General features: G+C 39.0%; 1 protein-coding gene across 1 annotated transcript in view; it reads left to right on the top strand.

Annotated features, from left to right (window-relative positions):
• Positions 1 to 12,433, top strand: part of Gnptab (N-acetylglucosamine-1-phosphate transferase subunits alpha and beta) — a 78,300-nt gene that overhangs the window by 20,407 nt on the left and 45,460 nt on the right. The window contains exon 2 of the mRNA XM_046429430.2: positions 1,925 to 2,010. Within this exon, the coding sequence (XP_046285386.1) occupies positions 1,925 to 2,010 (86 nt within the window). The remainder of the gene's footprint in view (positions 1 to 1,924; positions 2,011 to 12,433) is intronic.

Raw genomic sequence — 12,433 nt, 5'->3', positions numbered from 1 at the left:
GTTCTGAAGATCTATTTTACAGCATAGTGACTGTAGTTAATAGTAATATGTACTTAAAAATTGCTGGGAAAGTAGATCATTTTTTCCTAAAAGAAAAAAAAAAGTAAGTATGTGAGATGGTAGATTTATTAATTAGTTTGATTTAATTATTTCACCACATAGAACAAAACACCATGTTATACACCATAAATATATAGTTTTTTTTTTTTTTTTTTTGCCAATCATACATTAATGAAGCTGGGAGAAGCAGTTGACTAGTTCCTTAAAATCAGGAAATTTAGCTTATTTCTCCTTGCAAACCCTACACTGAGGCACTTTAGACTCAGTAAATGTTTTTACATTTATCAAATGAGAGAATTATTAATTCATGGTACTTATGAAGCATCCCGGTGATGCCAGGCTGGAAAGGCAGGCAGAGGTCAGGTCTTGAAGAATCTAAAGACCATAAAAAGAGGTGAGCAAAGTGTAGCAGGCACATGGTCCCCCTGTAGCCAACTGTGGGCAGGTGACTAGGTTCTGGTCAAGGAAAACACGTGGTAGGTGCTCCTCAAAGGTGGCATGTCTTTCCCCTCTTTCCTCTCTGCTGGCTTGAGTGAAATCCAGAGACTTCTTCCCTAGTCCCACTCCATGTAACAGGGTCATATCCTAGGGAGGGAGGTCTAGAAGCTGGAAGAAGCCTTAGCAGAAAGGAGAGCATTCCGGGAAGAGGCACAGAATGAAAGGATACAGTATTTTTAAAGACTAGAGAGAGAAACTGGCCTGGGAAAGGAGCCCCCAGAGTGATAAAAGGAAAACCAAGAAAGTGTTTCCAAAAAAAAGGAGGAATTGGGCAGTCACTAAGAATTGAGTACACTAGAAACTCAGCAGATGTCACTAGATTTGACAACATGGGGACTTTGGTAAGGCCACTTGAATGGTGAAAGCAGAAGTGGTTTTGGAGTGGGCTGAGGGGATAGAAGAGTAGAGATGTCTTTGAAAGGAACAGAGAACTTGGGGTAGCTGGAAGGGGTGTGGAGTGAAGGAAAGGTTTTCCAGAGGTGCTGAAAATGGTTAAGTGGCAGCAGACAGAATCCTATTGAGGGGAAAAGAAAGGAACAGGGTCCTGAGAACGTGGGAATTGATGAGGCCCAGAGCAAATGGACAAAGAGAGGGTGTTTGGGAGGAGGGGCACTTTCTCTGTGGTAAACGGGGACATGTGTAGGTAGATTATAGGTCTGGGGTGCAGGCATGAGGGAGCTTTCATCTGTAGCTTTACATCTCCTGAGGTACCCAATAAGGCCGTCAGCTGGTTTCTCATAGGTTAAAAAAAGGTCGTCAATCTCTAGGTCTTCTCAGTCCCTGCTCTTTCAGCCTGTCTTTTAACATGCGGTGAGAAGACTTTTTCCCACACTTCAGATGGATCCTGTGACTGAGTTAAATGTCTTTGGTGCCCCAGCTTCCCAAGGCACAGCAGGCACATCACAGTCAGGGCCCAGCTTCCTCTCCCAGCCCCATTTCTCTCCAGGTGACTACCCGTGCTCTAGACAGAGCCACCCCACAGTTGCCCTCAACCTTCGCTTGCTCTTTCTCCTCCTAGAACTTGCTCTTCAGCTGGCTGGTATTGTCTGTCCCTTTCTTACCACCTGGGGAATTTGTTCAAGTCCCAGTTCAAATGTCCCATCTGTTTAAACCTATTTGGTTCCCCTACCCCATCCCAAGCACAGTGAAACCCTAAATCTTTTAGGCAGTCCAGGTGCAGGAACTGTGGTGACTTACTCACCTGGATTTGTTACCGTGTCTGGTACTGGGTTAGGCACTAAGTACATAAATGAATTTCAATTGCTGTTTATTTTCCTTTAACAATTCTTAGTGTGATTAAATGAAGGTTATGTGATTTTAGTTTTTGATGCAAAGGAAGCATTGTCCTTTTTCTTTTTTATTCCAGGTGGTTCTGGAATGGAGCCGGGATCAGTACCACGTCCTGTTTGATTCCTATAGAGACAATATTGCTGGGAAGTCCTTTCAGAAACGGTGAGAAGAGACCCATTTTGGAGAGTATCTGTCTTTGGACTTAGATGATGAGTCATAAAATCATTCATGTTTTAAATATGGTGGTTGAAGGGGTCTTTCCAAGTTGTAGATATGGTTTCAAGAATGCAGTATGCTCTGGAGTTCACCACATTTTATGGGAGAAATCTGATTCCCAAAGAATAATCCTGCCTTGCAGTGTGAGTACGCCAATTGCAGGATCTCATTTTCTCTTGCCCCAGTTCTGTGAGGTTAAGGGAATTTCCACTTCCTGTAGGATGAGGAAGTCAGTTGCCTACTTGCAGCCAGCATGAGTTCTGGCCAGCTGCTGACAGGCTCTGTCAATCAGCGCTGTGGTGACCTCCAAGGCTGGGTCTGTCTTGAGTCTTCCCTCCTCTGGCCAGGCTTCTTGGTGCAGCTGCTCTGGAACACTGCCTTCACCCTTTCTTGTCCTTGGGGAATAGTTTTCTCCCTCACAAGACAGAGCTCAGAATGGAAGCAGTTTCTCAGCACCCTTTTTCCTTCCATGCAGATAAAATGGATCTCTTATTTCCTTTTCCTTTTTAGACACATGTCATTCATATTGTTTTATATCATAAAAGCAATATGTCTGTCTGAAAACAGTTCAAACAATACAGAAAAAATAAAAATTGAAGGTCTCTCATTGTCCCATTCCCAGTTTTTTCTTACCCAAAAGAACTACTGGTTTTTGTTTTGTTTTGTTTGGGTGTTTTTTGTAGGATTCAGTGTGAGAACAAACCCACGGCTTCTACGTGAACAACTACTGAGCGACAATCCAAGCCCTTTCATACTTTTATTTTTATTTTGAGACAGTGTCTCACTAAGTTGCCCTGGCTGGCTTCAAACTTTTAATCCTACTGCCTCAAGTAGCTGGGCTCATAGGCACGCACCACCATGCTTGGCTGGAACTACTGTTAATGAATTTTTGTTTTGGATTCTTCTTTGATTACTATTCTAATTTTAAGAGAATTCTCTCTGTTTTTATTCATTTTTATGCAGTATCTATTGACTCTCCTCTTTATTGTAATGGTGTACAGTTAATCACTATTGGGTAAGGACAGGAGGTGGCCAAAACAAACTGAGTAGCTAACAAAAGTTGTTAATCCCACAAGACCTTGGTCTAAATGTCAGAGACCATAACTGGAAAGTTCTCTGGGATCAGGCTCCCTGTTTTTCCCAAAGGATAGGTTTCATAAATCGTTTTCTCTCTTCTCACTGAGTCAGAAAACCTAATTAAATTATAGGTAATACTTCATATCAATTCATGCGCATTCACAGTAGTTTGTGAATTTCTGAGTACCTCTAGACTGCATCACCAATTTGAGCCCCCTTCCCCCGTTTAGAGGCACTTCCTTGTCCCTCCATTCACTTGTTATAAATGCTTATGTGGTTTCTATCAAATAAATAATTTAAAAAATAACCACTAAATACTGTATATTAATCAAGCATTACTAAAGTTCTGAGTGTCTCAAGAAGGAAAGGCAAGGGGTCTCCTCAAGTTGACCTAACGCTTTACTCTTGGCTTTAGTCTTTAATGCACCCTAGGTTGAATGGCATCCCCTCGATAAAGATTGCATCTCTGAGACTTACCCAGTTATAGACACTTGAGTTGTTCATTTGCCATTAATGGTCCAATAGGGGAGGTAGGTTGTAAGCAAGTATCTAGTGAAGTAGGGAAACTACATCTTTTCCATTAGGTTCTTTAAAATAGCAGTTTTCAAAGAGCTGGGGGTCTCCAAGACCCGCAGGGATTCTTTGAAATTAAAATTTTCTATAAGAGCTGTTACTTGGCCTTTATTTTAAAATTAATTTTTACAGTGTTGAGCTATACACTAATGGTATAAAGGCAATGGTGGGTAAAATTGCTCACACTTAATATGTCATTGTATTTTTTATCACCACATATATGTAGAGAGTAGAAAAAAAGCTAGTTTCATTTGAAAATACTTATGACAAAGCAGTAAAAATTATGAACCCAATTATATCTTGACCTTTGAGTGCATATTTTTTTAAAGGTTTTTTTAAATTGTAGATGGACACAATATTTTATTTTATTTGTTTATCTTTATGTGGTGCTGGGGAATCGAACCCAGTGCCTCACACACTCTAGGCAAGTGCTCTACCACTGAGCCACAACCCCAACCCCTGAGTGCATATATTTTTATTACTACACACATGAGCTGTGTGGTGATTGACTTGAAGGAAGTCCCTTGTGTGATATTTGAGTTGCTCAACTTGCTGTCCTCTCCCTGAACATTATTGTTACTTGAAAGGACAAAAAAACAGTGTGATTCCTCAAATATGGTTATTTTTATTTATTTATTTATTTTGTACCAGTGACTGAACCCAGAGGGGCTTTATATCCCTAAACACATCCCCCGCTCTTTTTATATTTTATTTAGAGACAGGGTCTCACTAAGTTGCTTAGGGCCTCGCTAAGTTGCTGAGGCTGGCTTTGAACTTTTCTTTTTTTTTTTTTTTATTTTATTGATTGTTCAAAACATTACAAAGCTCTTGATATATCATATTTCATACATTTGATTCAAGTGGGTTATGAACTCCCATTTTTATCCTGTATACAGATTGCAGAACCACATCGGTTACACATCCACGTTTTTACATATTGCCATACTAGTGACTATTATATTCTGCTATCTTTCCTATCCTCTGCTATCCCCCCTCCCCTCCCCTCCCATCTTCTCTCTCTACCCCATCTACTGTAATTCATTTCTCCCTCTTGATTTTTTTTCCCTTTCCCCTCACATCCTCTTATATGTATTTTGTATAACAATGAGGGTCTCCTTCCATTTCCATGCAATTTCCCTTCTCTCTCCCTTTCCCTCCCACCTCTCCTCCCTGTTTAATGTTAATCTTTTTCTCATGCTCTTCCTCCCTGTTCTGTTTTTAGTTGCTCTCCTTATATCAAAGAAGACATTTGGCATTTGTCTTTTAGGGATTGGCTAGCTTCACTTAGCATAATCTGCTCTAATGCCATCTATTTCCCTGCAAATTCCATGATTTTGTCATTTTTTAGTGCTGAGTAATACTCCATTGTGTATAAATGCCACATTTTTTTAATCCATTCATCTATTGAAGGGCCTCTAAGTTGGTTCCACAGTCTAGCTATTGTGAATTGTGCTGCTATGAACAATCGATGTAGCAGTATCCCTATAGTACGCTCTTTTAAGGTCTTCAGGGAATAGTCCGAGAAGGGCAATAGCTGGGTCAAATGGTGGTTCCATTCCCAGCTTTCCCAGGAATCTCCATACTGCTTTCCAAATTGGTCGCACCAGTTTGCAGTCCCACCAGCAATGTACAAGTGTACCCTTTCCCCCACATCCTCGCCAGCACTTGTTGTTGTTTGACTTCATACTGGCTGCCAATCTTATTGGAGTGAGATGGTATCTTAGGGTGGTTTTGATTTGCATTTCTCTGACTGCTAGAGATGGTGAGCATTTTTTCATGTACTTGTTGATTGATTGTATGTTGTCCTCTGAGAAGTGTCTATTCAGGTCCTTGGCCCATTTGTTGATTGGGTTATTTGTTTTCTTATTGCTTAATTTTTTGAGTTCTTTGTATACTCTGGATATTAGGGCTCTATCTGAAGTGTGAGGAGTCAAGATTTGTTCCCAGGATGTAGGTTCCCTATTTACCTCTCTTATTGTTTCTCTTGCTGAGAAAAAACTTTTTAGTTTGAGTAAGTCCCATTTGTTGATTCTTGTTTTTAACTCTTGTGCTATGGGTGTCCTATTAAGGAATTTGGAGCCCGACCCCACAATATGTAGATCGGAGCCAACTTTTTCTTCTATCAGACGCAGAGTCTCTGATTTGATATCAAGCTCCTTGATCCATTTTGAGTTAACTTTTGTGCATGGTGAGAGAAAGGGATTCAGTTTCATTTTGTTGCATATGGATTTTCAGTTTTCCCAGCACCATTTGTTGAAGATGCTATCCTCCCTCCATTGCATGCTTTTAGCTCCTTTATCGAATATAAGATAGTTGTAATTTTGTGGATTGGTTTCTGTGTCCTCTATTCTGTACCATTGGTCCACCCGCCTGTTTTGGGACCAGTACCATGCTGTTTTGGTTACTATTGCTCCGTAGTACAATTTGAAATCTGGTATCGCTATACCTCCTGATTCACACTTCCCGCTTAGAATTGCTTTTGCTATTCTGGGTCTTTTATTTTTCCATATGAATTTCATGATTGCTTTATCTATTTCTACAAGAAATGTTGTTGGGATTTTGATTGGCATTGCATTGAACCTATAGAGAACTTTTGGTAATATCGCCATTTTGATGATGTTGGTTCTTCCTATCCATGAACAGGGTATATTTTTCCATCTTCTAAGATCTTCTTCTATTTCTCTCTTTAGGGTTCTGTAGTTTTCATTGTATAAATCTTTCACCTCTTTTGTTAGGTTGATTCCCAAGTATTTTATTTTTTTTGAGGATATTGTGAATGGGGTGGTTTTCCTCATTTCCAGTTCAGAAGATTTGTCGCTGATATACAGGAATGCCTTTGATTTATGCGTGTTGATTTTATATCCTGCTACTTTGTTGAATTCATTTATTAACTCTAGTAGTTTCTTTGTAGACCCTTTTGTGTCTTCTAGGTATAGGATCATATCATCCGCAAATAGTGATAACTTAAGTTCTTCTTTTCCTATCTTAATGCCTTTAATTTCTTTTATCTGTCTAATTGCTCTGGCCAGTATTTCGAGAACTATATTGAATAGAAGTGGTGAGAGAGGGCATCCCTGTATTGTTCCAGATTTTAGAGGGAATGCCTTCAGTTTTTCTCCATTTAGAATGATGCTAGCCTGAGGCTTAGCATATATAGCTTTTATAATGTTGAGGTAAGTTCCTGTTATCCCTAGTTTTTCTAGTGTTTTGAACATAAAGGGATGCTGTACTTTGTCGAATGCTTTTTCTGCGTCTATCGAGATGATCATATGGTTCTTATCTTTACGTTTATTGATTTCCGTATATTGAACCAGCCTTGCATCCCAGGGATGAATCCTACTTGATCATGGTGCACAGTCTTTTTGATATGTTTTTGTATCTGAGGCTTTGAACTTTTCGATCCTCTTGTCTTAGCCTCCTGAGTTGCTGATATTACAGGTGTGCTCCACTACGTTCAGCTATTGGTTATTTTCTTGACAATGAAAAACTATTTTGTAATTCCAAGGAAAACAAATAATAGTATTTGTTGCTAATGGTAACATTTGAAATTTCAGATGAAAATTAGAGTTTTGGAAAACTTGCTTCTACTGTAGTTAGTTAGCTTAACAGCTACTATATATTATAAAAATTTTTCTGGTCAGATTTGTGGTATGATTCCTGAAATACATTTGTTAATATTAAATAAGAAGATTAATGAAGTGTTTCAACATTTGGCAGACCTGCATAAGTGAATAAGCTCTTTTTTTTCCCCCTCAAATAACCAAGGAATGATGTTACAGAATCTTGCATGAAAACACTGTTCAAAATACAGCAAAGACCTTTTATTGTAAAAGGACCAGAAGCTCATTAATGTTTCAGGTTCCACATTGTTTTAATATTTAAATTTATTATTTGAATGTTGCTTTAATACTTAAAAAGCTACTACTTGTGTTGGTATCAGAAAAGAATATATACTAATACCAAAATATATATGAAATATTCTCACCCTTTTTGTACTACATGTCCTTCATATACTTACCCAAAGCAACATCTAAACATCTTGTTTTAAAATAAATGAAGTAGCTGGGCGCCAGTGCATACACCTGTAATCCCAGCAGCTCAGGAGGCTGAGACAGAAGGATCATGAGTTCAAAGCCAGACTCAGCAAAAAGTGAGGCACTGAGCAACTCAGTGAGACCCTGTCTCTAAATAAAATATTAAACAATAGGGCTGGGGATGTGGCTCAGTGATTGAGTGCCCAAGTTCAATCCCTGGTATCAAAAAAAAAAAAAAAGAAAGAAAATCTACATTTTGCATTTAGCAGTTTTAATCAAATATTCTTGTTTTCTTTCTAAACAACTTTTGAAAATCTTTGTGTGACATATTTCTTCTAATTTTAGATTGCACTTAAGTGCAGTTTGATTTTTATGTAAGCATGCTAAAAAAATTGTCAAATATTAATGGTGACAGAAAGTGGATCAGATACATAACATGTTCTAATATATTTTAAGATACCATAATGTTTATGAAAATCTTTCATTCTTTTGCTAGTAGATGTACATATCTTTTTAATGTTATTTGCCTTCATTGAAGAAGAAACCCTCTATATAGTCAGTAACAAGTGAATGTATAAATTATCAACTGCTACTAATTGTGAGATAGTGAGTCAGTTGGGACTCAGTTTTGTCATGTAAAATCTCTCCCAACCATTTAAATTCTGTGTTTTCTTGTCTCCTTTTTACAATGTAGAACAAAGGGTCTAGCAAGTGACTTTAATATTAACCTAAACTAAATGATAGTTAAAATAAAAATTGTATTAGATTTTTGTCACCACTGCTTTGGTTTTGAGTCATTGGTGAGTTAGACCTCAGCTGAGTTAAAGCCTTCCTTCTCATCTAGGAATCAAGATAGTGGTCTTGTGGTTAGAATGAAAGATTCAGACTCACCACCTTCATGTCTGATGGAAAAACAACTGACGCATAAGCTTGAGCAGATCACACGATGTCTCGTAGGTTTTCAGTTTCACCAAAGAATTAAACCAACCATGTAAGAACAGTCTTAATAGAAAGAAGAGCCAATGTATAAATGGATTATATACTTATTTTCCTCAATTGAACATATATGAGTAGCTCTTGATTCTATTAAAAGTCATTAAAAGCAAAAATAATTACTTTATAAGGAAAGCTTCAGAATATGCAATCCTCCTTTAACTTTTTTTTTAATCTTTATTTTATTTTTTAATGTGGTGCTGAGAATCGAACCCAGTGCCTCACGCATGGTAGGCAAGCGCGCTACCACTTGAGCCATGTCCCCAGCCCAGCCCCTCCCCCTTTAACTTTTTTTTCTCTTTCTTTATTAGTTGTTCAAAACATTACATAGCTCTTGACATATCATATTTCATACATTTGATTCAAGTGGGTTATGAACTCCCATTTTTACCCCATATACAGATTGCAGAATCACATTGGTTACACATCCACGTTTTCACATACTGCCATACTAGTGTCGTATTTTGCTGCCTTTCCTATCCTCTACTATCCTCCCCTCCCCTCCCCTCCCCTCTTCTCTCTCTACCCCATCTACTGTAATTCATTTCTCTCTCGTTTTTTTTTCCCTTTCCCCTCACCTCCTCTTATATGTAATTTTGTATAACAATGAGGGTCTCCTTCCATTTCCATGCAATTTCCCTTCCCCCTTTAACTTTTTAAGCTATATCATTCAAGCACTTTTTTAAAATTTATTTTTAGTCTGAACAGAGACCATTATAAGCGAGATTATAAGCGAGATGACCTTGGATAATTTGCACGTGGGCATTGTGAGTCAAATAGATTTTATTTTAATGGGAAACATTTATGTATATACCGAAGGAATAAACTATAGTTATTTATCTAACAAATTGTTTAAACACCACTTATGCACCAAGCACTATTCTAGGCCATATGATGCTGAGCAAGATGAATTCATTAACCTTATATAGAACTGGCATTTTAGTGGGAAGAAAAGTGAAATATAGCCTGAATATAAATCAACTGAGTTTTATCAAAGTGTAATTTCCCACACCAGCAGCATCAGTGTTACATGGGAACTTGTTAGAAAAGAGAATTCTGAGGCCCCACTCTAGACCTATTCAATTAGACACTGTAGGGATGGAGCCTAACAATATGTTTTATAACATATTTTTATGACTACTAATGTTTAGGAACCATTTATATAGATAAATGCAGGAAAAACTTAGATGGGGAAGCTTTTGCATATTGTTACAGTAAGGAGAGAGAGCCTGAGGATGTAGGAAAGAGGAAATAATGAAGCAGCACACAATGCATGATACCATTTCTGCCCCAGGGGTGCTTTATCTACTGGAAGATATATATGCATCCATAAAAAATAGTACACACAATATGCCAAGGACTCCTTCTAATGCAAAGTATTGTGAAAGCTGCATGTTATGCAATAAATTCTCTTGGGGCAGTAAGGAGAGAGGAGAGACTGGGAAAGGAGGTTGTTTTTGACTGAGGAGGGGACACGGAGGTCACATTGTGTCTTTCTAAAGGCTCTTGTGTTCTTGCAAGAGATTTCAAGTTAGACATAAAGCGTTGTAGAAGTATAGCAAAGTTTATTAGAAGGGAGGAGAAAGTAGCACCCTCAAGGGAAAGAATAGGTCATATCAGCAATGTTGTGCCCCTTTGTTCCCAAGTCTTTGGGAAGTTTCTAGCTTTATTCCCTAAGAGGGCACTTTTGACAGACAGTAGGATTGCATCAGATGTTTAAGTGCCTTTTACTCTCAGGAATCCAAATGAAACCCACAGGGGTGGGAGGCACTAATATATTGAGATTAAAATGACATGCTAAAGATCTAAAGATAACACCTTGGCCTGCACTGACCAGTTGTAACTGGAGCTTGTTTTTACAGATTCTATAGTTGGTGGGCTTTCCTTTTGATTAACTGGTTTTGCTGAGTGTTAGAATATTTGGTCTGTATTGTTATGCTCAAATTCGGGACCCCCAAAAGACCACCAGAGACCAAGATCAATGTAAGCAGCAAAGAGGTGTTTATTGCGAGCTAGCTTGGTCCTCCACGCGCACACAGCAACTGGTGACGCTGAGAGGCCCGGAGCCCAGGGTTTGCAGCAGTTTTATACATTCTTTGGATAAGGCAGGGACCCCCACATACATCATAGCATCTCTTAGCAAATCATCACACACCGCGGGAAAATCAAATAACAACTCTAAAACATGATTAGCACATTCACTGGGGGGAACAAGTTGGGTAGGGGTGATTGGTTACTACAAGAGGGGGATTCATTTGAACTGATTGGTTTAAGCCAAGAGGGGGTGTTCCTGCTGAACTACATGGTTTCCCAACACCATAAACTACTGGGAGGGTCATCTAGCATCCCAGGTATTTCCCTGTCTCATGCTGATTGGTGGTTGCTAGGGGGTTGCTATGGGTCCCCACCTAGCCTGACTGAGTCAGGGATACCTGGGGCAGCAGATCTCTCCTCTTATTTGTAGATAAACAACTTAGCAGGGTGGGAATGTGCCTAGGAGTGCTCTGTGGGTCTTCCCAAGGACAAAGGTCATGTCCCTTTCTTGGACAAGCTTTGCTCTGAGGTAGAGGCTGGTTTTTCAGTATAAAGGTCACAAAGGTCCCCTTTCAGGTAAACTTGGGTTCTTCTTATTGTGGAGAAGGCTTTGGATATATCTTCCTTCACCCGGAGAACAGACCTGCAGCTAACTGTTGTGACTAGTGACTTCAGCCAGAGGGGTGGCCTTGGGCAATTTGCTTTTTAAAAGAAAAGATATGGGGCTGGGGTTGTAGCTCAGTGGTAGAGCGCTTGCCTAGCCTATGTGAGGTACTGGGTTTGATCCTCAGCACTGCGTGTAAATAAATAAAATAAAGGTCATTGACAACTAAAAAATATCTTTAAAAAAGAAAGAAAGAAAAGATGTAGAGGGCCAGCAAGTAGGCCCGTTTTATGGAATTATTCGCATAACTTCATGTTCCTAACGCATCTATCTGCTGCCAATCATTATGGTTAAAAGAAGCATGCTAGAGAGGCTGTTCTAGGCAGAGGGAAAAGTATGTCCATAGGCACAAGATCTTATGAGTTCTTACGTTTAGGTAAAGATAAACAGTTGGAGTACCCAGAGCACTAGGTGCATACATACCGAGGAGGAGATTAGACTATTTCGTAGTGGTGAATGTTGACAAAAAAAATGGGTAACACTCAACATTCAGAGTTATATATTCATAGTTGAATGTATAAAGTGGTTCCTCTTTTTCTAAGGAAGCCCTGGGTTCCCTGTTACCTCTTTGACTTTTGTCTCCAACTAATCTCTTCCATTTGTTTCCTTTATTTGCACCTGGAGCACTGCCCTCCCAATTCCTGAAACAAGCCAGATATGCATATGCCTCAGGGCATTTGCACAGACTATTGCTTTTCTTTGACCCATTCTTCTCTTGCAACCCACCTACCTTGCTTCTACATTTTCTTCAGATCTTGGTTGCAATGCCACCTTTCATCAAGGTCATCTTTGATCTTCCTATCTAAAACTGAACCTCCACACAGACACATTTTCTCCCCCCCATTTCCTGCTTTATTTTTTCCATAACATTTAACACCTGACTTTGTATCTGTTCATTCAGTTTATTATCTGTTTTCCCTCTTCTAGAATGTAAGTCCCATAAAGAAACAGATTTGGATTTTGTTTTATTTATTGCTGAATCTGCAGGACTTAG

This window comes from Marmota monax, unplaced genomic scaffold (assembly GCF_021218885.2).
Source record: "Marmota monax isolate L192 unplaced genomic scaffold, Marmota_monax_Labrador192_F-V1.1 WCK01_AAM20220418_F8-fsc00051, whole genome shotgun sequence".
NCBI classification, from domain to species: Eukaryota; Metazoa; Chordata; class Mammalia; order Rodentia; family Sciuridae; genus Marmota; species Marmota monax.
The sequence above is the reverse complement of the archived record's forward strand: the minus strand, read 5'-3'. Positions and strand labels throughout refer to the sequence as shown.